We start from the raw sequence: 26,199 nt of genomic DNA, 5'->3' as shown, positions 1-26,199 counted from the left end.
GCTCATCTCTTAAGAGTTTCTCCACTGTCACATATCTGTAGCCAACTCCATAGATTTTTTCTATGTCAAGCTCCATCACATCATTCCAGTCCAGAAAATTATCCAAGACATTGATAACTTTACCACCAAAATCTTCATTAATTTCTTCAGAGACAACGTTGAATTCCAAACAGTAAACTTTATTTCTAACATCCATAAACTCCAAATCTTTTTCCAATTTCACATTTGTTCCAATCTCCAGGGCTTGTAGCTGCCCTTTAATTTTTCTTTTCTCATCTCTAATCTCATCAAACACCTCTCTCACAGAATCCCCTATTTCTTTAAGCTCCTGCGTCATTTTGTTAAGTTAAATTTTCATCTCCTGTCTACCCTGTCTCAGGGTTTGTTTCGTTATCTCAATCTCACCCATTATTTTCTGAAACATAATTTCTTCCATGGTCTCAATCACTTTCCTGGTTGTCATTCTTAAAACCACAGAAACAAAAATTATTTCAGCCACAATTGGGTTAATATTACAGGCTTGCTGACATCAATGTAGACAGTACAGCCTGCCTTATCTTTTATGTGTTCAGGAATACAAAACAAACTTAGTTCCCAACATCAAAACAATTAGTGGCGTCATGAACAAGCAGATTCGTCAAAATGAAATAGACTCAAAAAAAAAAAAAATTTTTTTCCCCCTCCTCGAAATAGAAATCCCTCTTCCGTTGGTATCTTTAGAATGCACCTCCAGGACAGCTTTTTGCAATAAAAACAAATATAAGCTTTTTCGATTTCTTTCCTCCTTAATTTCGTGAATGAAAGAGAAAAGCCATAACTCACCCAGAAGTTCTTCACAGCTGATACATTGACAAATCTCTTTTTTGCTGCAACAATTTAAACCAAGTGAAAAAAGAAAATAGAAAGGATGCTTATCTGCCTGTTAGAGTCCGTTTTTCTTTGAAGAAAAGATAAACGTGTCGCTGTAATCAGCTAGAGCTTGATGAAAGTCCGTCCGGCATTGCAGTTTGAACCTTCTCTCATAAATAAATGAAATCCAGTCCTCCCCACAAAAACAGGCTTTGTGGTTAATCTCTACGTTTCTCCCTGTCCGGGAGAAAATCTTTACCAGTCAAAAAGAACGTTTTGACTGATTTTAAAGCTAAAAAAGCTTCTTCTGAGACGAGAGCTCAACTCAGAGGCAGCACAGGCAAAGCAACCCTTCCCGGAAGTCCCAGCAAATGGTTTGTTTTTTAAAGTGGGTTGTAACAAATAGTTTTTGCCTTAGTAGAAAACATTTGTACAAAGTAGGGCACCTCATTTTGCCAATCTTTCCTACATACCACAGCCCTTCATGCTGTATTCCATTCTGTTGCTGAGGCTGCCCCAATCCCCAGAAGAGGCTTTTTAGAGGGAGGGAAGAAAGGTGGCTTAAGTGGATAACAGGGATTTAAAACAACGGAATGTCCCACCTTCTGAAAACAAAAGTGCTCTCCAGAAAGGCAAAGACACGATTAGATTCACCCCATTATTTTACTACTGATGGCAAGCATCATCTTGAAAAGCCTTCTCCCTTTTCTTCTACATAGGAATTCCTCTTCTATGATGATTTCTGCTCTGGCACATGTATGCATTATCTAAAAATAAAATCTACTATTTGCTACAGAATTATTGGGTTGAAGCCTAAGAACCACTTGTAGAAGGAAGTTGGCAAAAAGGGACTTTTCTACCACTTCTTCCTCCCTGCAGCCCTCAACCCCCAATCTGTCCCATAGCCTCTCCTGAGGGTTGAGGGACCAGTACTGAATAGGGTGGGTTGTATCACAGGGGCCGCTGGGGAAGGGAGAAACTGCCCCAAAGTCAGGTAGAGGCAACTGCTCTGCAATTAGCTACTCACAAAGGGCAAACAGCCTGCTTGACCCACAACTCATGTCACTTTGTAGCATGCACATAAAAGACATGGGAAGGAGAATTACTTCTCATCTGTTTTATAAATATATATGCTGGCACTTCTTAAGATAGTTAATCTTTGCACTGGAAGAAGTCTAGTTCACAAACCTGACTGGGGACTCAAGAATATTTTTCCTTTCTGTTTCTTTTTTTCTTCCTGTAGAAGCAATCCCTTAAATGAAGGCAAGAGTGATTTAAAATTAGTTATTGCGTAATGTAACAGCAGTAGCATAACATTTAAAATGTCTTACTGAACAGTCTATTTCAATATAATTACAAAGGATTAATTGTGTTATACATTCAACAAAAGATAAAAGCTGTATTTTTAAAAAAGTTACCCATGATAAATATTTACCTGATTTAATCGACCAGAGTGGTTAATAGCACTGGATAAGGGGGATCCACATGGGTTTTCCAACTTCAAAGCACCTAAGAAATTTAAAATTAAATTTTAACTATCAAAGCAAAATATGCTTTAGGAAGTTGAGATGATATTCATAGTCTGCCAACAATTAGGCAACTGCAGTCCTTGAGGGTTTTAAAAATAACTTTTTACTTGTAAACTGAAACAGTAAAAAGCATGTTGAAGGTTAACTTACAAAAGATTTTTCCCCTTCAGGGCATTTCTGATTCCCTCCGCACACATCCTCTCTCCCCCCACCCCCCGTACAAAGCTGCAACTTCTGCTGCTGCTGCAATTTGAATTGAAAGAATGGCACATAAGGAGATTTCACATCTCTTAGGCTGCTTCCAGCTCCCCCTCCCCCGTAAGGGGAAAACCAACTTTCAACAGGAAAATGGCACAAGGGGGAAAGGGTTTAAAAGCTACCAGGAGCCACTCCTATGAATGAAACAGAACATTTGAAAACATTTACTTTCTCTACTGAAAAATGTTTCAGAACCACAAAAATAAGACACATGTTTAGTAGCATGTACACTGTTAGTGGTGAACTATATCTAGGTTTCATACCTCCAGCTCCTTTGTGCTGTGGGCACTCTTTTTTAATATGTCCTTCCCTTCCGCAAATAAAACAACGCTTTTCTCTGTCTTCCTGTCGCTTCCACTTCTCTACTGGCTGCTTAGGAGTCTTCTCTTTTCCAGTTTCCATTGTTCCCCTACCCAATTTGTTTTTATTAGGTGTACATATCTGTAATATCCCATCCTTTAGCGATACATCTCTTTCTGTAATTTTAACTGGGGTCTCTTTCTCCTCTTTACTTCTTTTTTCTTTGTTTTCTGTGTATCTTTGGTTTTTAGGATCTTCATTATCATGCCGTCTTCTCAGTCTAAGAGAGAACAAATGAGACTCAATGTTTTCTTATGATGGATGGAGTATGAAAATAAGGTAGTGCAATAAAAATCCCCTTCATATTAGCTAAATGCCACACTCAAGCATTTATAGCACCCTAAATGTGACAAGAATTATTACAGAAATGTGACTCATGCAGTGTTCCCCAGGGCATACACAATACAAAGTTAGGAAACTGGGAACATGATGTCTGCACTGGAGCCAGTAAAAACATTTGTACCATCAGAGGCAAATCCTTCAACCAGGAAAAGAGTACTTACTTCCTCCTCATGGGGCAGTCTTTCATGAAATGTCCAATTTTACCACAAATTCTGCAACATCTATCATTTGGGGCCAACTCTCCTTCTGTCAGCACTTCTGGGTCAAAAAAATATTCCTAACAAAAATATTACAAAAAGTTAGCCTTTGACCCAAATGAGCAATTATTTCTGCCTAACATAGTGGTTAGAGTGTTGGACTAAGACCTGGGAGTCCAGGGTTCGAATCCCTACACAGCTATGAAGCTCACTGGGTAACCTTGGGCCAGTCACTGCCTCTCAGCCTCAGAAGAAGGCCATGGTAAACCACCTCTGAATACCACTTACCATGAAAACCCTATTCATAGCGTCACCATAAGTCGGGATCGACTTGAAGGCAGTACAATTCCAATACAAATGCAGAATAAGCAAACACTATTAGTTGATATTCCTCCGTTAAGACCTTCTTTTAACTTTATTTCAGTAAAGACTCTAGAGAAACATCTAAGAGAAAGTCAGAATTACAACTTTGGATCCAGTCCAGATTTAGACCTAGGCTTTCCCTTCTTCATACAAGTAAGCACAGTAATGCACATCTGCAAGTATTGTCATGAGAAGAACTTCAGATGTCTTTGTCCACAGAAATTAAAGGATTCATCTGCTAGGTCTTTCCTTATTGCAATTATTTTCATGCCCAAATGGCTGACAGTTGATCTGAGTCCTGCAGGGTAGGAGATGGGGTTGGTGTAGTTAGGACAAATACATGAGACCACTGGGCTGGAAGTATTAACAAGAGATGTAAGAATACACACATTTATGTAAACAGGTGACATCTTCTCCAAAGATGAATTCATTGGGGATGAAACTGCAGGATTATGCCAGACCTTCATTTTCTGCTACGTGGATAGAGCAGAAGCGTATAATGTGATTTCACATAATACCTTTCAATAATCTTGCAAAAACTATGTTGACTATGCTCACCTCAAGAAGTAACTTGTATCCAGGAGACTACAATATTACACGCAGGGGGTTATATCTGACAATGCTGTTCTGTTAGTGCAAGAATTTCTGCCTGTGTAAATCAAACTTTCTCTCATGCTCCTCTCATGCCCACCGCCCAAAATGTGTTCTGAGGGTTCCCCAAATGCTCCAGAAGAGATTTGGGGGATGAGTTCAGGGACACGTGTAGGGAGGAAGCCCTTGCATTAAGTCATGCAAAAGTGGTGTGCCCCCTCCCCTCCACCACTTGCTCTCCCCAGGGAGGCATGCCTGGAGCAATCTTTATTTTTAGGTGCCAAAGACTTTCCTCTTTACCCAGGCTTTTGGCCATTAATGTGTGGGGCCTTAGCTGTTGGTGGCCTCTTTTAGTGGGGCAGGACCTGTAGCCCTGTCCTGATCTGTTTTTAGAATTTTTTTTAATTGATTGCTTTGAGTTTGTTTTTAATTGATTTTAATGTATTGATGAGTTTTTAGGTTTTATTGATTGTGTTTGTTTTAGCTGGTTTTAATGTAAGTCACTTTGGGTCAGTTTTGTGAGAAAGGAAACTAATAAATATAAATAAAAATTAAATAAAATCCTTGTGCTAACGGGACGACACCATTGGATACAACCCAGAGAACTTTGCCATAGGATCCTTTAGTGAAGTCTACATCAACAAACAAAATATTTTTGACACTGCGCAATACTGAGTTATTTATTTTTTGCCTCAGCAAGTAAGAGAAAGTGTGAGTGCACAAATGTTCACATACTGATTGTGTGGTGAGAACATCTTAATAAAATACTTGTACAAATTCTTGTTGTCAGATTCCGAATACACTCACCATTTTTGAAGGATATTCTTTAGGAAATCCTCTTACAGGAGTGCCAAATACCCTCCTGCCATTTATAAAAGCCTTCATTATAAAGTTTGTCACTAAATAATCAAACAAAAACAATTAACAATTAAATGGAAACACACTCAGATGCAAATATATCTTTGTACAACATAATTTACAAGAAGCACTTACTTTTTCTTGATAATCCAGCTCCAAGATTATGATTCAGATCAAAAGGATCTGCAAGAAGAATGTTACAGATTTTAACAAAATCCATATAAAAATACCATGTGAACAAATACAGCCAATGAAAAAACGCCAACAGGAATGTTGGTTACATTTCTAACATTGAACCAAAATTTTAAAACTGATTTATTCCCCTTCCTCAAACACAAAGGAAAAACACTGATGAGTGATATAATTTTTTAAAGGTATATAGATAAAAAGTCTTCAACAAGAGAAAGGGACAGTCTTGTAAACTGCAAAATTGAGTCAAACATTTTATTGTACCAAAGTTCACTGCACGTAAGACTTATGTACAGAGGGGGAGAGAATTCCAGTATACCAACCATTAGTGAGAGAAAGAACCATCAGGAAAGGCTACCTGAGACCCTGTATTGACTAGTTAATTAAGCAGAAGTCCTGGAGCTTGTGCTGTCATCTCTTAACACCTCTGGTAAAGGCACTAAGTCTCCCTCCCATATTCAGTGAGACAAACTGGCAGTTGCACAAGACTGTACCTAGTCTACAGTCAGCTTCCAATGACTGTGCAATATCACAACTTATGATCCTATGTCTGCACAACAGCTCTTGTGTCTATTCTTAAAACTAATTTGCCAGAACAACTGCTTTTAAAATTAGGCAGTTCCTAATTATAACAGTTCCTGTTATAATGGCAGTTCCTTAGAGCAGAGTTTGGCCCTTGCAGTGCAAATATATTTGTTACATGATATATAAAGCTCTCATAATTTAGAGTAATACCTTCAATAACTATATATTTCGAAGTCCACTGCTTCTTGAATGTTGTAAGCAAATTTCTTCTTCGGATGCAGATAACATGCTCTTTAAAATCAAATTCTTCAGTATAAAAACGCAGAAGTCCGAGCCATAACTCACCAATGGATTCTTTATTTTTACCAAAATCTGGCCAAACTGCTGGCTGGAAGTGAACAAAAAATGGTTTTTCCCCCCCAGATGCAAATACCATGCAATTCATTTATCTGTCTTGAATCTTTGCCTAGATGTGTGAATATTTCTGCAATCACTTAGAAAGGGTCAACAACCAGTTGCCCTGGGACGGCCAGGCTGAAGAGAAGCACACTCTGGCCCTATCCAGACATTTTGGATTTGTGTATGTGTGTGTTATTACAGTATACTGTAAGCTGCCATGAGAATTATCCAGCTGAAAGCAGGGATACAACTCTCCTACTGAATGAATAAAATCGATGGTGCTTGAGAGGTGCCAGTAAATCTTGCACCTACTGAAATCTGTGGAGCTGGCTGTAAATATTTTGCAAATGATGAGCTACCAAATATATGAGGGTTACTTGACTGATAAGCATCTTTGCAAATAAGTGTGATAAGAATAAAACAGTTTTGATGGTTTAAATAAGGAAGGTTCTAACTGCTAAATAAATACACCACAATTCAGACTTGTAAAAGTTTTCTGAAATTATTATATTAGGGTCTTTTATTAACCACCCCAAAGCCCTTGTAGTGATATTATTGTGCACACACAAAATAATATTTAAGAAAATCAACAAGATTCTGCACTTCACCCTATATACTCTCTCACACAATGCTTTCTTTCCACCTAAGCATAAAGGAAGTATATAAATGGAATGAATGAAATGGAGAATTGGTTCTGATCTAAGTATCTACAGACATAAAGATTAATAAAATAATTTAAACATCTTTTTAAGAAGCCACTATATCTTTAGTCCCTTATGGGCGCAGAACTTTCAGTTTCCCATTCCATGCAATTGAGGTAAAAATGATCCCAACATTGTCACAATGTCCACTGCAGTTTATAAAAAAAAATACAATTCGGGTCATGAAACACAAAGTGATTGACCTCATTAGGGTTGAGGAATATTCACAGTAGGAGCTGTAGAATTGAAAACGAGATTAACCTATTTTTCCCCACTTCCCCATGGTCAGTTTGACCCCAATAAAAGGTTAGGTATTAGCCAGACTCACCAGTTCATCTGTTTTGTCAAAGAAAAAGACATTCCAGCCATCAACTAGAATTTCAGGTTTCCTTGGCTCTTGATAAATCTAAGCAAAGAAGTATTAAATTATCAGGGCTAGAGCTTAAGACTTGGTGCTTTTGAGATGTTTTTAAGTGAGCGTGCATGTATACCAAAAAGTTAAAGAGTGAAATCCAACATAGTACAAGGAGACACTCATGCAACAAGACTTCACCTTCCTCTCCTCCCCTCTGCAGTCCCCTGCAACATCCCATGATCTGCTTTGGAGGGTCCCCCAGCAGTCCAGAGCAGATTATGAAGGTTTGTGGGGGATGGTAAGGAGGAAGACAAGGCGCATCCCAATGCACAACCTCCTGCACGAATTGGATACAAGCCAGTATGTGCCATACCTCTTGAAGAACAGGAATGACAGGTGGGCTTCTCTGCTGAAGAAAGTACAGCACCATAAGAGTATACGCGTACGAAGATAGGCTACCTCTTGACGCGTCACCGATGTCACACATCTGAAAAGAGGGAAGGAGTAGCAATTCGTTGTAAAACATGACTGGTGTTGATTTTTCTCCCATAGATATCTAGAACACTGCCTTACCTTTGTAAAAACTTTCATTGTGTAACAGAGATGTTTTACTCTGGGATCAATAGCTGCATAGCAGGACAAGAGTCTTGTGTTATGCAGGGCCTGTAAAGAAATAAGAAAATTATACTGAGAGACAGACTAATGTAGGAGGAGAGCAACCTTCAAGCTCTTTGAAATACCTTCATCTGCAGCAACTTAGCATATTTCAGATCCATTCAATTGGAATTTTGAATGTGGAACCTGCATAAGCACCATTACCACGTTAATTTTTAAATACCAAGCAAAAAAAATGAAAATGGAAAAAAATGAAATGGACTGCCTTCAAGTCGATTCTGACTTACGGGCGACTCTATGAATAGGGTTTTCATGGTAAGTGGTATTCAGAGGGGGTTTACCATGTTACCATTGCCTCCCTCTGAGACTAAGAGGCAGTGACTGGCCCAAGGTCACCCAGTGAGCTTCAAGGCTGTGTGGGGATTTGAACCTTAGTCTCCCAGGTCGTAGTCCAACACCTTAACCACTACACCACACCACCTTATTTATAAAATAGCAAGCAAATAAAACACATAATTTCAAAAGAAATATGCTTGAAATCACATAGATCTTTGGACAGATTTTAATACCGAGCTATTTCTACAGACCATTATAAAACAAAACACTTAAGTGATCACCTTGACATATTTGTTTTTTTGATTTCCCAAACTCAGTTGATCAGTTGTCCACATGATGTTTCACAATCCCATTTTTGTTCAACATGAAGGCAAGAAGAACTTATCAAATGTAATTTGGAAAACAGTTTTTCTCCAGAACAGATACAGTAGTCCCATATCCTCATTTGATATATCCTCAGTAGCTATTTTAAAAAGTTATTTAATTTCAACTGGGAGGTTCTCTTACCAATGTATTATACAAACTGATGTCTACCTCAAGACCACTTCGGACATGAAAGAACTTGACAATTGGCACTTTAGCAGTTGTTATGGGCAAAATATTTCTTAGACCTATGGAAATACAAAAATACTGATTTATACCAGTTGAACTTAATGGCAATCATGACTGAAATCCAGCATTGTTAAGTTCACAATGATATTAGGCTACAATCCTATGCACAGTTAGTCAGGAATAGGTCTCATTGAACTCAACACACCTTATTTTAGTGCAGTGGTTTTCAACCTGGGTCCCTTGGAAGCTTATCAGGGGTTCCTCAATGCAAAGAATAGTAACAGCAGACAGACAACTTGCCCACCACTACTGATCTTTTTCTGCAATTCACATCACAGAGGAGGGTTCAGTGTATTCTAGGGCACGCTCAGTTCATGAAAAGTGTTGGCAAGGCCCAATATGCCTGGCTAGCACACACTATAAATGGATTTGTCAACTCAGAATGTGCCCCAGAATCTTCAACAATGCACAGGGTTTATGGCAATATGTAAAAACAATTCCCTAGAGGCGGAAAGTTGATAAACCATTGTTTTAGTGGACTAAATTCAATTGGAGAGCTGTAATAAATACGACAATTGAGCCTTACTTTACTAATTTCATCAGCTGTGACAAAGCTGGCAATAATAATGTTCTTGCAAATAATATCAACCAGAATACAGGAATACCCCGCATTAACGTACGCAATGGGTCCAGAGCGAGTACGTAAACCGAAAATGTACTTAAAGTGAAGCACTACCTTTTTTCACTTGCACTGCCACTGTGCCACCTCTCCTTCATGCGGAGCCTCAAAGCCCCGCGCTAAAGCTTCTGCTGCTGCGCTGCCTCTCAGCTAATCACGATCGCGCCTCCCAGCTGATTCGTGGTCGCGTCTCTTTCCACCCCCCACCGAAAGAACAGGCCACAACCAAAGGTTAAGTGTCCGTTCTTGCGAAGCACGTAAACAGGGGAATGGTGCTACTGTATGTCCGTACTTGCGAGTGTCCATAAAGTGAAGGTCCATATAGCAGGGTATTCCTGTATACACAGAGCCATCAAGCATATTTGTTTATAGCTTTAAAAAAAGCTATGTTGTGCTAGTAGTCAGGCTATAATTAGATCTTTTATTATTCTTCACCAAATCCTAAATTTCATACCTTCACCATTCTATGCTGATAAAAGCAATGCTAATTATACCATATTTTTGGATAGCTTTATTCCATCACCATCGTGTTTTTAAAGCTTTTTTAAAAAAAGATGTTTTTAAAGATGTTTTGTTTTAATATGTTTTTAAAGATGTTTTGTTTTAATATGTTTTTAAAGATGTTTTGTTTTAATATATTTTAATGTCTGTTTTTAAAATGTTTTATAGTGTTCTTCAGTGTTTTTGTTTGCTGCCCTGGGCTCCTACTGGGAGGAAGAGCGAGATATAAGTTTTATAATGATGATGATGATAATAATAATAATAATTTGCTACTGGGCCAGGTTCAAGATTCTAGTTTTGGCGTACAAAGCCCTATACAGCTTGGGACCAGGATACCTGAAAGACCATCTTATCCCTTATATACCCAGCCAATCACTGCGCTCTGCAGGTGGAATTCCCGACCCTTAAATATTAGACAGGCGCCATCTCTGTTATCTTTTCAGCCCCTATTGAAGACCTTCCTCTTTCAACAAGCCTTTTAAGTTGAGCCCTTATCCTAGTCTGCATCTGTGTTGGAATTGCTTTTTAATAGGTTTTTAAACCTTTTTTTAAAAAAAGTTAATCTTTTTTTAAAAAGATGTATTGAAAGCTTTTAAAAAAATGTTTTTAAAGATGTTTTGTTTTAATGTATTTTAAAGTCTTTTTTAATGTTTTAAAGTGTTTTTAGTGCTTTTGTTTGCCGCCCTGGGCTCCTGCTGGGAGGAAGAGCGGGATATAAATCAAATAATAAATAAAAAAAATCATTTTACGTTATTGCAAGAACAGGTTTGCATACTTTATAATTACCTGCATGATTTAATTTTTATTGGGAGCCAATGGTAAAGGGCACAAATGGCTGCAGAAATATGGACTAATAGACTAAGAGTGTATACCTATGGAAAACGACTACAGGCTGAGAGCAGAGTAAGCCATGAAGGACACAGAAGCTCTAATGCCCATTTGCAGGTAGAGGCATATATGCCTGTCATATGTTCTGCAACCAGGAGGGTTTGAAGCTTTTTAAAAAAAACTAATTGTTATGGTTTTGCATGAAAAACCAAATTAATACATGCTAAATTAGGGAAAGTCCAACTATAAATGTAAACTTAGGCTGCAATCCAATACACATTTCCGTGAGAGTAAGTCCCACTGAACCCAATGGACAGGGCCAGCTCCAGGCATGCTGGGGCCCTTGGGCATCAGCTTGCCCTGGCGTGTGCGCACGAGTGCGAATGCGAGTGGCTCGTGCGCGGGCCCCCCACCTACCTGTCTCCTGTCTTTTACCATTGCCCTTCATGAAGATGGCAGCCGCGGTTTCCCTAAGGGGATGAAGCCTCCGCCGCCATCTTTGTTGATGGCACGTGTGCATGCTACACACACGCATCTCTGCCATCAACTAAGATGGCAGCTGCAGCTTAAGTACCTTAGGGAAACCGCGGCCGCCATCTTCATTAAGGGCAATGGTAAAAGACAGGAGACAGGTAGGTGAGGCAAGGGAATGGCGGGCAAGAGGATGGTGCCGCGGATCACGGATCACGGAAGGGGAGCGGAGGGGCCCCCAGGGCTCCTGTAGCTCTGGGGCCCTCGGGCCAGTGCCCCACCTAGCCGCCCTTTAGAACCGGCCCTGCCAATGGAGCTTACTTCTGAGTAGACATGTATTGGATTGCAGCCTAAATACCAATATCAGCATTCCCTGATCACATTAATGATATGCAAAGAGAAGTTAATGCAAGTTACTTAAGATATACTAATGTTATGGTTTTTCAGACATATTAGAAACATTTTTGTACCTAAAGTTTATCAAAGGTCTGTTCCTACATTTAACACCTTTCATGATTTAACTCAAAATCTGCTGCTTGCAGAATCAGAAATGCATGAACAGCCTCTCATAATTCATGTTCCTTTCAGCAAAGGTTACCTGAATGTTTCTTGAGCACTCTTGCAAGTTCTTCAATGATCCTTATACAATCAAGTCCCTATAACAGAAAGAGGATACTGGTGTCTTGACAAAGTTTGTCTAAAAGAAAAGATCTGCCCACCTCTTCACCCCCACTCACCTTCCACTGTTCCAAGTAATTATTGCCAGTGTGGAAAAATGTGGCAGATCAGTTAGCCTGAACTAATTCGTTAGCACACCAACTTCTGTCTGTGAAATGGGACTTCTCTCTCCCCATATGTGCTCTACCCCCACCCCACCCCAAATCTGCTCTGGAGGGTTGGCAGAACCCCCAGAACAGATTTGGGAAGGGTGCAGAGGGAGAAGAGAGGGAGGCAAAGTCCCGTTGCGCAGATGGAAGTTCTAGCACTAATGGGATGACTTCGTTGAATACAACAAATTTATTGTTTTAAAATGTTCTTTCATTTATATCACACCATTCCTCCATCATGGAACCCAACTGCATAATTCATATGGCTTAGTGTACACAGATTTCAGTATTCTGTTTATGTCTGGAACATATTTTAACTATGTATGCCTAAATATTGGGCTCTGTATTGTTTGTGCTCAGAAAACTGCAAGTATATGCTTGCTATTGCACTCAGCATCTCACAGTCTTGATCAGCTTTTTGTCTGGAGATCAAGATAAAATGTAACAAGGGACCTCACAATGAAACCTTTCATAGTTCCAGTTACCTGTTAAGACTTGGGGGGATGGGGAGAGAAGCAAACAAGCACTCTCGTTTCCTTTTCTTGCAAGAAATATGAATACCAAGGTAGTGCCAATCTACTATTGGGGGAGTCTCAAGACTGACTGCTAGATGCAGGTGTCTTTTTTTCTTCCTATGCAGTAGATTGCTATACTCAATCACACCAGATTTACATACTGAGTCTGCCGTTTCCAAGTGCAAATTATGGTGACAATGTTTATTCTCTCTCCAACTTCACACATCTGAAGCTGTAGCTAATGAAAGTTATACAATTTTAACAATCCCAGAAATGAAGTCCTCATGATGAAGATGCCCCTACCCTTTCATCATTTTAGGGGTTGGGCAATTGATTTTTATATTGGTATTCATGAGACTATAGCAGTATAAGTGGTTAATGAATACCCACTTTGACATTAAAAACACAGATTTTCCAAAAGTTATCTGGATGCTAAATGAGTGAACCTGCTAATTTATCAGCTTTTCTCTTTTTCTTACAATGGATAAATTATGATAAACCAGACTTGACTGTGTGCATATGTAAAACATTAGCAGCTCAGGAAAGAAAACTCCAGAAACACACATAGTAGGATGTCACCCTATGCCCATCGACCAGTGGAACAGACCTCTGCTTGTGTAATGGAACTTCTCTTTCTTCTTTCCCTGCAAACCCCTCCATATGATCTGCATTGGAGGGTTGGGGGACAGGAGGAAGGGGGAAGGCCCATTATGTAATTAAATATCACCCATAAACATACTTATTGTATTGGCCAAGTTACCCATATTAAAAAGGCTACCTCAGCTGTTTCCAGACCATCAACTGTCATACAAATATCAAGATCACTTTGCTTGAAGCCAAATCCATTCTTTGAAGAACCAAACAAGTTTAATTTAGTGCCTGTAAAGGAGGATGTCTTTTAGAAAAAATATTTGCACACATTGGCATTTGTTAATTATAAATACTGGAAAATTAGACCATTAGAAAGTGCAGGGAAAATTAGCTGTAATAAATATAAAACATGCACTTAAATTTTCTGCTGCGTAACACATTCTGTAGTAACTGGATTTAGATTAGTAAACTAAGAACATCATAAAAATTACTTTAGCACTCTGTAATTAAATATAATCACAAAAACACCTGGAAATTCTTGTTGGATGAAGCTTTCAAGATTTTGCCGTATATATTCACGAGCTTGGTCTTCGATAATGTTTGGAGCAAAGTCCTCTATTGAAGACACAATATGTATTAATTTGGAAGCAGAATCATGACAACAAATAAAAGATAGACAGAAAGTTTCTACCAATATTGTGCCACACATTAATTATCTGATAGTCTTGATATATCTGGATAATGAGACATTAATGAGATGATGAATATAACATCTATATTGCAACTCCCAATACCAATAGTCTAAAGTAACAGAACCAGTGTCAACTTAAAAATCTAAATTTTTGGATGAAAGCCTTGACATTAGATGGTCTCATCTGATCTTGTGGTAAATAGCAATGTAAGACATATAATTAACTCAGTATACGTATTATGGTAATCACTAGTTAACAATATCCAAATCTCTCTATGCATTTTATATTTAAAAACCATTTGCTGGATTTTTCACAATACACATTTGTGTATGGTCCCAGCAGTGGACCTAGGTTTGGAAATTGCCAAACAGCTGCAAAGCAATGGGGAAGGGCATGATCTGCAGCAAAGAAATGGAAGGCAGGAGCAGTTCACTCCCATCTACCTTCATCTTGTAACCAACCCCACCATTACCGGCCACTTTCTCCTTTGATCTGCAAACACACTCCTGACTTCTAATTAGGTAGATGATTTCAGGGGAAAGTAGAGCCATTTTGGGAAATATTAAGAAAATTTAGTCAATACTGTTTTTTGTACAAGTAATAATTTCTAGAAACGTGCAATTAAAATGAAGTTCTCTCAACTTACTGTAACACTGAATGCACACTTGATCCAAAATATTTGAAAACTTGGGTGTTAGTGATGGCAAAGGATCTAGCTCAATTTTTTTGAAGTCTTCTGGACAGTCCTTCTTTAGGTGACCTTCTCGCTTACATAGGCTGCACACAACTGTAGGAGACTGTCAAAGAGAAAGCAAGACATGCTTAGCCTTTTTTAGTCTCTCTCAGATCAATACACTCTCAAGCTTCCTAAATTATAAAGTGGAAGAGAACCCTGATAGGAGACAGCAACCATCACCCACAAAGGGTGGGGAGAAAATGAATGTATCTGTATCAGGAATGATCAGCCAATGAACCACCTTATTCTCTCAATCCCAGTCTAAAAGGCCAGAAAAAATTGATCTCCTCATGAATGGGCAGGATTCATAACAAAACTGGCATCATTTAGCAATGGGGTTGTCACAAATACAGTGTACATACACTCTGATATGAGATTATTTTGTGACTAGGCTCCAATTAAAATTTGGCAAGACTGTCAGGTCCAGATTTAGCCTGCTAGCTGGCCATCTCTGGTTCATAGTATGCAAAATAGCAATACTGTGCTTCCAAATAAAAAGGGTGGTAAACACAGAGCAAGCAAAGGAGGCAAGCAAAGACAACAATTAGGGCCTGCTCCGGTTAGACTGTGCCCTGTCCCCAGCTCTAACAGGGCCAACTTTTATTTTAAAACTGTAAACTGCCTTGAGCACCTTGGCAGAAAGGCAGTGTTTAAATGCAATAATAAATAAGGGGAGTATTTCTGATTCCAATGGGAGCCATGCTTCTTTCTTGATAAGGTCAGTGACACACTGTGTACTTCACTATAAGCTTATCACGTACAGTTGTACTCCAGAGGTATAGACGTTTTACCATAGCTTCAACTGTCACTTTACACTGAAAGTGTTTAATATGAAGTCTGACCAGTCTGAGTGCTGTGAATTATAACAGGCCAGCTGATATTTTAAAAAATGGTTTAAATAATACTCTTTTAGTCCCCATTCATGGATCTGAAGCATCACTTGTGGGACCAAACTCACAGCCTCTAATGTAGATTACAATCCCACTTCCACAGATAAGCATGCACAGGAATGTACAGCACAAATAATACTTTAGAATCTAGATGTTATTACCTTGTCTTTTGTAAAAGCAGATTTATTAAATTCATAGAAGAATTCAGATTTGCTACATTGGTCTATGGATATGCTTTCTAACAACACTTCTTTTTCAGCAGTATCTTCTTTGTTTAAATCTACCCTCGGAAGTTCATCTGCATTCTTCCTGGGTTCGCTGTCTTCATATTTAACAGTTATAAACAACTCTTCCTCTCCGGATAGAAGCTCTTCATTGCCAGATCCAGTATATGTGTTATCCAGCTCATCTTCAGTATTGATACCATGTTGTCTCTGGTTTATGATACTGTGCACTTCCTCTTCCTCCTCTTCCACTTCCTCCTCCTCTGAGTTATCCATTTCAAATACTTGCTCCTGAGTTGGTGGTTCCAATTTGATCAGGGAATCATCTAGTTCATCAGTTCCTTCTGTGCTCTCTTTATCAATGTCAACCTTATTATCTAGCACACCACCACTTTTTAAACCAGACTCATCAAGAATAACTACTGTATTTTGAAAACTTTCCATGTCAGAAATGCTGTCAGTCTCAACATCATGCTCACTAGTGGGAACCACAAGATCTCCACTTTCACTGTCTTCATCCAAACCTTCATTGCTACTCAAATGCCCCTGCCATTTTCTAACATGTTCATGCCCTTCCTCTTCTTCCTCTTCATTTCCACTCTCAGTCTCTTCACAGCTTCGTTTAAATTCCTCATTGTCACCAGAAATAAATTCTTCAATTATGCAGTCTGAGTCCTCATGAGATACACCTAAATGCTCGATATCATCTGCCAACTGTTCTTCCACAAAGCTTTCAGCACCAAATACCTGAGAAGGATCAAACATATGTTCCTGAGGAAAATAAGAACTTGTCTTGGTAGTAGTTATACTGCTGTCCATTAGTGTTTTGTCTGCCTCATTATGCGTATTTTGTATGTCAGGGATGCCAGGTTTCAAAGCACTCTTCTCAGTCTCTACCGAGGACTCTACAGGTCTCTTTTGGTTGTTTTTTGTACTCTGCTTATGGGGCAAGGCAAAATACTTGTAAGTTGCCCGTAAGCAGTGAAGAATATACTCATACACCAGCTGACTATTAAGAGTTCTTGCCACATTCCTCTTCACAGAGTAAGGATCTGAGGGAAACAAGAGTCAAGCAAGGTAAACTTTATCCAGAAGTACACATTATTGAAGGTGTTCCAGTACATTTTAGTATTATAATTTTTTCCAAGGCCTGGGTAAATAAAAATATATTTACCTGGCACTGAAAATTATGAAGGTGGCACCAGACCAGCCTCTCTGGGAAGGCTATTCCACAGCCAAGGTGCCACCACTGAGAATACTCTCTCCCTAGCAGCTACCCACCTCATTTGGGGGATTTACTGATCACATTTGAGGCAAGAATAAGAACATGTCTAAAGCTACATAAACAGATGGCTCCAAAAACCCCTCAGGATTTACATCACTCACTGTACTTAACAGAAAGCAACAAAGGCCTTTAGCTGACAACAAACCATGCAGAACAGGAATGGCTAACCTCTGGTCTTCCAGATGCTGTTGGGACTACAGTTTTCACCAGCCCTGAGCATTGGCTATGCTGGGTGGGGCTGATGGCAGCTGGAGTCCTACAAAATCTGGAGAGCCCAGATTAGTTAACCCTGATGCAGCGGAAGCAGGACATTCTAAACGGCCTCAAAAGGAAGTTGCAAAGGATGCTTTTTTTTGCACCTGAAAGGCCCAGCTACATGTCCTCTTATTCAGCTTATGTGAGTAAAGGACTGAATGCACAGAAGGGCCTCAGTAACATGGAAATGCTTTAAAATGAGTTTGTTTGTTTTTTTATTTATACCTCACCCTTCCTCCCAGCAGGCGCCCAGTGCGGCAGAACACTGTTCAGAACACTGGTTATCAGAACACTGTTGGATTGTAGGTCACTTTTTATTTATATATCAATTATTTTAAGCAATTCTTCAATACACACAATTATAGGCCAAAATAAACTTTCTCATTCTAACACAATAAATTCTTTCATACACAATTATACTTCTTATCCCATATCAAGACATAGAAAGACAAACAACATATCCATTCACGTCACTGGCCTTCAGCTAAGAAAAGCAAAGCAAATTGAGGTGGGGGAAGAAAAAGGGGGAGATAACAGACCACAAGGTCTCTTATACTGCACAGGAGGCATACAGAGTGCATACGGAGGGGAGAGAGACTCTGTTGCCATCAGGGGAGGCTGCTTCCACCTGCCTTGCCCCACCCTCCAGCCTTCAAACGCAGCTTCTTTAGGAGGACTTTCTGATCTTTGGGTTGGGCTGTGTGGGTTGGGGGATAGCTTCTACTTTGTTGTTTAGTTTTATTGCTTGTTTTTTGATGTTTATATACTTTTATGTTTGATGTTTATATGCCTTTATTTTGTACGTCACTCAGAGTGGCTGGGTTTCCAGCCAGATGGGCAACTAATAAATCAAATCAAATAAAAAATAAAAAGATAAAAACGAGTCAGAGAAGCTTCCACTTTTTATTATTATTTACTGAATTTATATCCCACCCTTCCTCCTGAAGAAGCCCACTTCCCCTAGCTTTCAAGATGTAGTCAAAACTAAATCTCTAAATGCAAATTAATACACACTTCTCCGATAGTTAATATAAATTAACTACATAAATTAACCCTCCTGAAAATGAACTCATTTAAAATACCTTCCACAGCAATCCGCTTTTTAGGCCAGTCCTTAGATTCACGAGACACTTTTTCTTTGAGGCGTATGCTGATGACCAAGTCAGCCAAATTAAACTCCAGAGCATAGAAACGAAGCAGTTCAACCCAAAGCTGTCCAACTGAGATTGAACACTGATGATCCAAATCAAACACTAAAGGAACCTGCCAATTAAAGCAAAGGATGAATCACCATATTTGCTGAGAATCCACACCCAAAGCTGAAAAAATATGGCAATATCACAATTTTGCCTAGGTTTTAAAGGTTCAAGTTCAAGACAAGAAAAGACATAGGGAAAAAAGATGTTACTCCATTCAGCCATGTATTATTATATATAAGGGGCTAAAAAATTTCTAGTTGTACAGTGCAAACCTAAACGTAAAAGTAAGTAAGTAAAATTTAATTTTTGTGTCGCCTATCTGGCAGAAGCCACTCTAGGCGACGTACATATTAAAATTAATAAAATACAATATAAATACAGAATAAAATACAATGCAGTCAACCATAACCATTTTAAATAGCAGCAGTATAAAACAATGTAGGGCAATCAATAAACAATTTAAAACAATCATAGAAAAATTAGCCCAACCCGGAGATCCCGAAGGCCTGTCCAAAGAGCCAAGTTTTTAAGGCTCGGCGAAATGTATCTAGGGAAGGGGCATGGCAGAGATCGAACGGGAGGGAGTTCCAGAGAGTGGGGGCCGCCACTGAAAATGCCCTCTCTCTAGTCCCCACCAACCTAGCTGTTTTCGTTGGTGGGACTGAGGGAAGGCCCTGTGTGGCTGATCTAGTCGGGCGGCTTAATTGGTGGTACTGGAGGTGCTCCTTCAGGTAAACTGGGCCGAGACCGTATAGGGATTTAAAGGTTAACACCAACACCTTGAATTGGGCCCGGAAAACAACTGGAAGCCAATGTAGATGAAATAACATTGGCATGATATGATCACGGCGGCGGCTGTTTGTAAGCAAACGAGCCGCCGCATTCTGCACCAGTTGTAGTTTCCGGACTGTCTTCAAGGGTAGCCCCACGTAGAGTGCATTGCAGTAGTCTAATCGAGAGGTGACCAGGGCATGTACTACCAGTGGGAGCTGATGAATCGGGAGGTAGGGTTGCAGCCTCCGTATGAGGTGTAGTTGATACCAAGCTGCCCGGCTCACTGCCGAAATCTGAGCCTCCATGGACAGCTTGGAATCAAGAACAACCCCAAGGCTGCGGACCTACTATCTACTCAGATCAGCAAGAGCTACACAATTTTGATATGATTTGATTATACCTAATTATACCTAATTATTTCAAGCATCCAAAGGTTGACAATAGAATTTTTATTAAACATATTTGTACAGTTGAAGTACTTGATTTGAAACTGAAGATCAGAGCACAAGCTTGTTATTAGGAAGATTACATCAAACGCTTTTAGATATTTCTTCTAAAAGCACCAAACATTATTCTCAATGGACATGTATGTGCAAAATATAAGTGCTCAAGGAAATATTAAAAAATAGCACAATGGCTTCTTGTTTATTCTAGATCATTGTTGCTGTAAAGAAAAATGTCTGAAGCGTTTAAAACTTATATTCCGGCTTTAAAATTGATACCTTGCCTCTCTTAGGAGAAGTTTCCTTTGAAGAACTGGGATCATCAACAGCAGGGTTGTGCTCCCAGACCACAATGTCATTTTCAACTTCTTTCAGATTAAAGTTCACTAGTTTGTACAATGAAAATCCTCCAATCTAGCAACCAGGGAGAGAAAATGATTATACATCACAACAAGGAGAAACTTGAGGAAGGAAATACTGTCAGATAGCATTTACATTAGTATTACTAAAGGGTTTTTATAAAGAAATCTATTCCAACAGTGTCTAGCTAATGTTTCTGGAAGCTCAAAGTCATCATGTTGTAACAGAGCGTGCTAATCAATTTTTCTGAGTGCCTGCAAGTTCTAGTATTATGGGTAAAGAAGTAATCTCTCTACCCACTCTCTCATCACCTTTCCTAATTTTTAAAATTATATCCCTCCTTTTTCTATGGTGTGGCCAAATCTAAATACACCTTGTAGTTTACCCAAGTAAAAACTTACTTCATTAGCCTTTTCTCATAGATGACATGCTCCAACCACTGACAATGTTTAAATATTATATATTAACCATTTGAGAATTTGAAAGCTCCCCTAGAAGGTGCTAGCCCCTAAATGTCACTAGGCCAATCACTTAGGTGGTGAAGCAAGTCTAGACTTCCCACAATACTCCAAAAAGACCTGCCACATTACAGAGAGCAGGAGACCTCTCCTTTTATTTACTTGGTTGTGCAATTCAAAGCCAGCAAATGCAAGAATTGCTATCCTAAAATCCCTCACACCTCAACACATTCATAAAATATATTTGTGGAAAACAAAATTTGTGAAACAAGATTTTTTTTACAGAAAACAAGAAAGGAAGAGCAGCAGTGGGATCTCCTGGAGGATGGAAACTGACATTGTCTTGCTCTTCCCACTTTGCAATTACTTATTTAGTCCGTTTCAAAGTGAGTCAACATAAAACCTGGCTTCTAAAGCTGGCTTCTTTTGAAACTGATTTGTTAGCTACATACCAAGATCCTTGGTTTAGATGAGCCCACAAGCCAAGATTTAGGGAAACTCAAAGTTCTTCTCCAGTCATACCATAGGAGAAAACAAAAGCCCCCCCAAAAAGTGAGACTTGCTTGGGCTTATTTCCTCACATGCACATGAACACTAAACCATTGTTTAGTGTTACATGCAAACATGGACAATATTTTAGAGATGGTCTCACCCTAAATTAATAGCACAATGCTACTTGCTGTTATTTTATTACATTAATGACTAATATTGAATTTATCTTTTACAGTGACTATTTAAACATTAAATTGAAGTTTTCACACATGCACACTTCTACTGGTCATTTATTAACTCAAGTAGCATTAGTATCAATGCAGCTCTGTGGGACCTTCCTTTCATTATGAGACCTGTCCATTTTATTCTTGGCCTTCACCTAGCTATCTTCAATTAGGAAGTTTGTTGAAAACCTTTTTAAGGCCTATACAATATCTACCAGAACAATTATCTCTTGTTGGCATTCTCATTGCAGAAGGCACACTGATTCTTTTTCAGCAATCATTATTCTTCTGTATTTAAGAAAGCTAGTCAATTTTTTTTATTTATCCGAGACAGATATTAGGCTGACAATCTTGTAATTTCCTGAATATTTTACAGATTCACTCATTCAATATAAATAAGTTGTTAGAACTAGGCTGAATGTCAGATTTATCCCAGCCACTATATTTTCCATTTTCTATGGAGGTTCTTCCCCTTCCAATACAGACCTGCTTTAACATTTCTCAATAAACAGACTTGGATTCTCCACTCAAACTGAGTCCCAAGGAGTTGTAGAATTACAGTGTGGGAAAGATACTTTCCTCTTTATAGTATCAGAAGGAATGTATTCAGCTCTGATGATCTCTCTCTTACATAGGAAAATATAACACACTGGCTGCATTCAGATGATCCTCCAAACAATGGTTTGGAATCTTGAAAACAAGCTCAAGCACTTCTTCCTTTCCTTTTCTCATGCACATGGTTTAATATGTTTCTTAGTATAATCAAACTACAACTTGTCACTGAGCAAGACCTTCAAACCATCATTTCAAACCATAGTTTGATTCTAGTTTTCAAAGCTTACTTAAAACCACAACTGGCTGGTTCAGAATTAATGGCAAGCCATGACTGCATTAGATCAGGAAGTAATGTATTAAAGCTGTGCATGTGAGGAGAGGAAGAGGAAACATTTGAGCCTGTGGCTTGTTCCTGATGTAAGCCACAGTTTGGAGGACTGTCTAAATACTTCTTCTTTTGAGACAGATTATTTTTTTCTCTTCACCAAGAAAGAAACAAAAGTGCATTATCTGGAGTTTACACAAGAAAAAAAATGAATTCAAAACATTTTATAATTTAAGAAACTCTTATGCAATACACACTTACCCATGATCCTAAATATACAGGCAGAAAGGGTTCTTTCCTCTGTTGCAGGAAGAAAATGACCATTAAAGCAAATACGTAAGGTGGTAAGCCACCTTCTTCAGGACGATCTGTACAACATAGCTATAAAAAGATGAGAAACATTGTTTTAGCAAGCTTCATAATCATATTACATGTGGCCTGGTACAGATGTAATGCTGCTATAGTAAGGAGATCAAAAACATCATACAGGCTCATGTGAAGCAAGCACCAGATTACATATAAAATAGCCAATGTGGAATGTGCTGTCTCAGATCTGTACCATTCTTCAATCACTTGCTATGAATACTGTTTCAGAGTCATAGCAAGTCTGAGACCTCTCACAAATTCTTCAGGGGAAAAAAATGTTTCCTAGTCTAATATTTAGACCTGCTGAGAAAGGTGAGAGAAACCCAGCAGAACCTACACCTTGCTGTTGTGGCTTCCTGCAAAACTCTATCTGCAGGCTTCTTTGGGTGTCAGCTGCTACTCCCTGCAAGGCCTGGGTGCCAGCTGAAGACAGTTGGGACTAACAAGGGAGAAGACAACTGCCATGACAACCATGGGGCTGCCTCTAATATCATCTGGACCAGCGCATGTGGCAGGACACACACTTGATCTTGTGTTCTGTTCGGGACAGGAAGGTGATCTGAGGGTGGAGGGGTTCTTGGTGACTCCGTTGTCATGAACAGATCACCACCTGACAAGGTTTAGACTTTGTGCCCCCGGCAACCTTCGCAGGGGTGAAGGGCCGATTAAGATGGTCCGCCCCCGGAGACTCATGGATCCAGATCGTTTCCTGAATGCTCTGGGGGATATTCCCAGCATGGCTGGCGATACTGCCAAAGCCCTGGTCAATCTCTGGAATACGGAGATGACCCGGGCAGCCAACACTATTGCTCCAAAGCACTCTCTCCCACCAGGGAAGGCCCATAATACACTTTGGTTTACTCAAATCTTGGGCCTGATAAAACAGCAGGGATGACGGCTAGAACAACGATGGAGAAAAACTCTATCCGCTTCCGATCAAACACAGGCTAGACCTCATTTTCGAGCCCATCATGTGGCGGTGATGGCAGTGAAGAAAATGCACTTTTCTACCACCATTGCGTCTGCTCAGTGTCATCCAGCGATGCTTTTGGGCTCTAGCCCTACATTAGACCCTGAGCCCTCAGTCGCTGTGACATGTTTGCAAGGCACTTTGCAGATAAAATTGTTCGCATTTAGACTGACTTGCACTCCTTTAACTACAGCTGGGCCAGATGTCCCTGAGGCTTCCTCTGGTCATTTTTATATGGATACTTTTCAGCTTGGAAAGCCTGAGGATGTGGACAGGATTCTGGGAGAATCGAGGACCACTACTTGTTCCCTTGACCCTTGCCCATCCTGGTTAATCAAATCATCCACAGGGACTGACTGGTTGCCATATTTAAGGTTCCATGCCAACATTGTTGAAGGAGACTGTGATAAGACCTTTGTTAAAAAAAGCCTTCATTAGACCCTGCGGAATTTCTGCCCAGTCTCTAATCTCCCCTTTCGGGGCAAGGTGATTGAAAGGGTAGTGGCTGCTCAGTTCCAAGTTTTCCTGGATGAATTGGATTATCTAGACCCTTTTCAATCAGACTTCAGGCCTGGTCATGGGACAGAGACTGCCTTGGTTGCCCTGCTTGTTTACCTACGCCGTGCATCAGACAGGGGGAGTGCATCCCTGTTGGTGCTGCTGGACCTCTCGGCAGCCTTCGATACGACTGACATGGTATCCTTCTGGGCTGTTTAGCTGGGATGGGATTGGGAGGCACTGTTTTACAGTGGCTCCGGTCCTACCTGACGGACAGGACCCAGAAAGTGGTGCTGGGAGACTACCGCTCGACCCCCTGGCCATTGGCCTGTGGGGTACCGCAAGGTTCCATTTTGTGTCCCATGCTCTTTATCATTTATACGAAACCGCTGGGAGAGGTCATCAGGAGATTTGGAGTACAATGTCATCAATATGCTGATGACACTCAGCTCTGTCTCTCCCTACCACCTGATTGCAGGGAGGGAGTGCTCATCCTAAACCGGTGCCTGGAGGCTGTGAAGGGCTGGATGTGGGCTAACAAACTGAAACTTAATCCAGACAAGACAGAAGTACTGCTTGTCAAAGGAAAAACTGCACCAGGGATGGGGTTGCAACCTGCTCTGGATGGGGTTGCACTCCCCTTGAAGGAGCAGGTCTGCAGTTTGGGAGTCCTCCTGGATCCTGCCCTGCTGCTTGAACATTAGATGGCTGTGGTAGCCAGGAGTGCTTTTGGCCAACTCAAACTGGTCTACCAGCTGCATCTGTTCCTGGAGGCAGTTGACTTGGCCACAGTGACACATCCATTGGTGACATCGAGGCTTTATTACTGTAACACACTCTATGTGGGGCTGCCTTTGAAAACGGTTTGGAAATTACAGTTGGTTCAACATGCAGCAGCTAGAATGTTAACTGGAGCACATCACCCCTGTGCTTTATCGACTCCACTAGCTCCCAATTTGCTTCCAGGCCCAATTCAAAGTGCTGGTACTGACCTTAAAAGCCCTAAATGGCCTTGGACCAATGTACCTGAGGGACTGCTTACGCCCATATGTACCTGCCCAGGATTTAAGATCATCTGCCTCTGGTCTCCTCTGCGTGCCTGGAGTGAAAGATGTTAGACTGACAGGCACGCGGGAGAGATCTTTTTCAGCTGTGGCCCCCAAGCTTTGGAACACCCTACCCCAAGAAGACCGCTCTGCTCCCTTCCTGATGGTTTTCCAGAGACTTCTGAAAATGATCTTGTTCCGGAGAGCCTTTGGGAGGGACGGAAGGTAAAGCCTGACACTGATTTTATGGTTTTATGCCTTCTACATTAAATTTTACCCTTGTAGTCTTCTTTAGTACCACTCGCTATATATATGTATATATGTGTGTATATATACATATATATATTGTATTTTATGTATTTTAATTTATTTTAATGTTTTGTGATTTTATTGTTTACAATTTTATTATGTGTTTGATTTTATTTTTGTAAACCGCCCTGATTGCCCTATTATAGGGTAGAAGGACGGGATAGAAATATTTTAAATAAATAAATATTTAAGGACTACTAAACAGAATCCAGGTGCTGTAAAATCAAGCTGCAATCATCTAAAACTAATTATTTTTCCCTTGTTTAAGAGACACATTATTTTTAGATAGTGGCTGCATGCAACACTCAACCATGATTCATCAGCATGTGGACAAGCCTCAGCAACTGTCAGGCTTGTCCAACTTTACTTTCACTTTCAAAGAATCCCTCTTCATGTTACATGCAAACCAAGAATCCTGGTTTAAGAGAAAGAATAGTAATCTTGGCAGAAGTCCATCTGCCACATGGGAGGAGGAGAGGGAAGCACACAAATATGACATTTTGCTCAGGCTCACCAAGGCTACTCCACATAGCACTATGGTTTAATATTACGTCTGAACCAGCCCAGTGCCTTCACTTCTTTCCATCATGAGCAGAACACAGTATAAGCTAAAGGCAAATTTGCTTCCTTACATTATGTATACAGACTACATATTTTTTTAAAAAAT

At 39.9% G+C, this 26,199-nt stretch overlaps 1 protein-coding gene across 6 annotated transcripts in view; it reads right to left on the bottom strand.

Moving 5' to 3' along the window:
* TUT7 (terminal uridylyl transferase 7) overlaps window positions 1-26,199 on the bottom strand; it is a 76,609-nt gene that overhangs the window by 4,060 nt on the left and 46,350 nt on the right. For 3 of the 6 annotated variants that reach the window (XM_061626570.1, XM_061626562.1, XM_061626555.1), the window contains exons 10-29: window positions 22,605-22,724; window positions 20,209-20,343; window positions 18,596-18,776; window positions 15,911-17,025; window positions 14,770-14,920; window positions 13,960-14,046; window positions 13,619-13,719; window positions 12,097-12,154; window positions 8,975-9,078; window positions 8,090-8,179; window positions 7,890-8,003; window positions 7,490-7,567; window positions 6,272-6,449; window positions 5,483-5,530; window positions 5,297-5,388; window positions 4,288-4,371; window positions 3,500-3,615; window positions 2,900-3,216; window positions 2,285-2,358; window positions 2,038-2,101 (exon numbers count right to left, since the gene is read on the bottom strand). In XM_061626570.1, the coding sequence (XP_061482554.1) occupies window positions 2,038-2,101; window positions 2,285-2,358; window positions 2,900-3,216; window positions 3,500-3,615; window positions 4,288-4,371; window positions 5,297-5,388; window positions 5,483-5,530; window positions 6,272-6,449; window positions 7,490-7,567; window positions 7,890-8,003; window positions 8,090-8,179; window positions 8,975-9,078; window positions 12,097-12,154; window positions 13,619-13,719; window positions 13,960-14,046; window positions 14,770-14,920; window positions 15,911-17,025; window positions 18,596-18,776; window positions 20,209-20,343; window positions 22,605-22,724 (3,307 nt within the window). The remainder of the gene's footprint in view (window positions 1-2,037; window positions 2,102-2,284; window positions 2,359-2,899; window positions 3,217-3,499; window positions 3,616-4,287; window positions 4,372-5,296; window positions 5,389-5,482; window positions 5,531-6,271; window positions 6,450-7,489; window positions 7,568-7,889; window positions 8,004-8,089; window positions 8,180-8,974; window positions 9,079-12,096; window positions 12,155-13,618; window positions 13,720-13,959; window positions 14,047-14,769; window positions 14,921-15,910; window positions 17,026-18,595; window positions 18,777-20,208; window positions 20,344-22,604; window positions 22,725-26,199) is intronic. The other 3 variants (XM_061626580.1, XM_061626588.1, XM_061626596.1) reach the window with 3 other exon arrangements.

Source organism: Rhineura floridana, chromosome 1 (assembly GCF_030035675.1).
Source record: "Rhineura floridana isolate rRhiFlo1 chromosome 1, rRhiFlo1.hap2, whole genome shotgun sequence".
Taxonomy (NCBI): Eukaryota; Metazoa; Chordata; class Lepidosauria; order Squamata; family Rhineuridae; genus Rhineura; species Rhineura floridana.
This window is presented reverse-complemented; position numbering and strand designations above follow the sequence as displayed.